A 3,081-nucleotide genomic window follows, 5' to 3' on the forward strand; every position below is an offset into this window, starting at 1 on the left:
TCAGGGATTCCTTCTCTTTATCATCATTTGTACGGCTTTTATCTGTTCACCAGTGTAATACACTGGATACCATGGCTTGTTCCACTCTGCCTTCCCATAAGGCCCCGTCAACATGGCGTCATGGCAATCGTTATACCACCATCCGCCCCCACCGCCATGAGAAACAGCACAGTTACCATGTACCCAGTACTCCTTGTCTCTGTCAGCGGTAGTAAACCTCATTCCGTGTATTCCTCTTAGTGGATTTGAGGGCATCATGGAGTTTCCTATTGTTCAGAATTAAAATATCTTCACAAAGTATTACTTTAAGTGATTTTAACAAAAAAGTATATTGGCTATAATTAACGCTCACCTAAGTAAGTATTGTTCTTGAAAATATTTTTATAGGATTTCCTCGCATACATGTATATTTACGGAAATCTTTGATCACCTTGCTCCTTATATCAACATTTCAAACTTTTAAAACTTAATTTTTTCTTATAATAGAATCCACGCTATTTTGGTAAACACAGCCCGCAAAGTAAATTAATTATATCACACTAGTCAACCATTTTTATAACCCCTTTTAAAATGATAACACCTTACAAAGTTGCAACCATAGATTATTGGTTATTTTCATAGAATAAATACGGACCAAAAACAAAATTAAGAAATTAGAATTTAAACATTCAAGATTTATTACTGTCGATTTTTTTTTTGCAAGTACTGATATATTATCGCAATGGGTATTCAACATCAAAACGCAAAATAATTTTGGCGATTCAAGTTTGATCAAGAGTATTTACAAAGCTTCAGCACGATAGAAGTAACAGCGAGTAATTTTATTTCGCTATAGCAAACTTCTCTCGAAATTACGCGATAATTAATTCCCCGCGCGTAATACCGTACCAGCAGAATTTTTAGCGAGGATTTAATTTTGGCATCATTAGCGGGGGTTCTGAGATCGCTAAAATTAAATATCGCTAAAAATAAACTTTGTTTTTAATTTTTGATAGCTTTTTAGTAAGCATTTTAAAATGGATAAAATTATTTCTCTCTAAAAATAAATTACCATATTTTAAGGACAAATCGCTAAAATTGCGTCTCGTTAAAATTTCCACGTATACGGTACTAGTATTAGGAATTTACAGTACCCAGTGTTCCCGATCCTTCACCAAGAGATATTCTGTACCCATCTGTTTCATTGGAAACAAGGAAATAGTCGTAAATTTCATACAGCTGACTTCCATTTAAGTGTGTTATCATAATGTACAGCAATGAATGGTCGATTGTTGTCAGTTGGTGAATCATTTCATTTCCTATGAAAAGAGGAAGAATTTTTTTTTTATTTTTTGTTAAAATAGTAATATAAAGACTTTTTGAATTTATTAACTATAATTATTTTTTATGGTGCTTTACTGATTTTTTCCCCTACTATGTATTTTTTTTAGGTTTAGGTACTCCCTCCAATTTTAGACTTCCCTAAGGTATGAAATATTAAAAAAAATAATAATAATGTGCTTGTGATTAGAGTTGTTTTTAAAAACTCATACAACGATAATTGATTTCATATACCCTTTAACTAGTATTTAGTAAAAGCCCAATCTGATAAAAATCAGAACTTTGTTACGCTCCTTGATCAGAATTTCGAAAGCGTACGTTACAAAGATATGATTTTATATTGATAAAAGATCAAAGTCTGTACAGCAAAACTCTTTTAGGTTTAGTGCGAACATGGTTATTGCGAATTTACGGATATAGCGAAGTCATCTTGGATCCCCAGCTATATAAATTTAATGTCTTTCTTATACGGTTATAACGAATTACGGATATAGCGAATTAATTTCACAGGTCAAATGACTTCGTTATAACCGAGTTTTACTGTATATCTTATGACATACCAATCCAATACTCAGAAATGTCACCAAACCCTTCCTTATATTCAGTCCAGTTCCTAGCGAAGTTCACAGATCCATCGTGCCTTTTCAGAATAACCTACATATTGAGATGTAAGACAGGGGATTAATAATAGATAATAAGTGACAAAGACATTGCTATAAGAATGAGACGTAAAAAGCTTAAGATGATAATGATAATGATAATCGATGTTTAGCCTAAAATGAATTATCATATTTCAAAATAGGCCTTAAACTGTACCAAGATAATAAATTGATGTTGAAATATCATAATTATAGAAATGGCATACATGTAACTAAAAAGCACGGATCAAAATGCAAGTAAATTCATTTCGATGATAGACATCCATATAAATTAACTATATGTTTGATATCTTATACATGTAATATGTTGGTAGACAGGGAGACGGTAAGTCATAAAAACAAAAGATAAATACATGTAGGAGCAACTTATTTGTTTGTAGACTAAAAAATTTCTTACAGTCCACGCGCCGCCTGCCGTCTCCATATCACAGTAAACCAGGCGAGCCTCATCGCCCCCAGGACAAATCGTATAATTTCCAGAGGATAGCGTTCGGTTTTCGAATAGCAGTTGGAGACAATCAGGCATTATTTTTCGACCCGATTTGCTGATACATCTTGAGGCTGGGAAGAAAGAAAAAAAGATATTGTTATTTTGAAGTATATCACTGAGCTTTGCAGCCTTAGGAGTTTGTCTCAGAAAAGAGAAGACTAAAACAGAAAAAAAAAAATCACAAGGAGGGATTGAACATTTCATGAACGATTGTATCTTCTAAAATTGGGTGTTTTCACGTAAAGAAAAATTAACATTTAACATCAAGTATATAAAAACTTCTGCAAAGTCAAAAAATAAAATGCTTAAACATACATCAGGTGAAATATACCTCTGCTCCAAATTTCACAATTTTTTTAAAAATTCTAAACATAAATTTTCATCAGCAACAATAACATTTAATTCGAATAGAAAATACTTTGAAGTAAAGAGCATTGCTTACTTTTTCAAAAATGAATACTATTTCAGATCATGATATGAAAAAAAAATTGATATGATAAATAGAAAAATATATATTTTTTTTGTATCACAATAAAATAAAAATTATGAGGTAGGCCTATATTTAAGAAATAAGGTATCATTTTTTGAGTTTTATTGAGATGTAAAACGGGT

General features: G+C 31.6%; 1 protein-coding gene across 1 annotated transcript; it reads right to left on the reverse strand.

Moving 5' to 3' along the window:
• On the reverse strand, positions 1-1,245 carry LOC134264826 (fibroleukin-like). The gene is made up of 2 exons (XM_062747102.1): positions 1,134-1,245; positions 1-266 (listed from the first exon to the last, which is right to left on the reverse strand). The coding sequence occupies exons 1-2, from the start codon at positions 1,243-1,245 to the stop codon at positions 1-3; spliced, it is 378 nt and encodes a 125-aa protein (XP_062603086.1).
• Positions 1,246-3,081: the final 1,836 nt, after the last annotated feature.

Source organism: Saccostrea cucullata, unplaced genomic scaffold (assembly GCF_032062105.1).
Source record: "Saccostrea cucullata isolate Sc308-1 unplaced genomic scaffold, CSIRO_AGI_Scuc_v1 ctg20774, whole genome shotgun sequence".
In the NCBI taxonomy this organism is placed as follows: Eukaryota; Metazoa; Mollusca; class Bivalvia; order Ostreida; family Ostreidae; genus Saccostrea; species Saccostrea cuccullata.

Coding starts and splice junctions, on each gene's coding strand:
- LOC134264826 (XM_062747102.1), bottom strand. CDS start 1,245: ATGATAACACACTTAAATGGAAGTCAGCTGTATGAAATTTACGACTAT. Junction 267..1,133: donor TGAAGGATCGGGAACACTGG/GTACTGTAAATT, acceptor TCTGAACAATAG/GAAACTCCATGATGCCCTCA.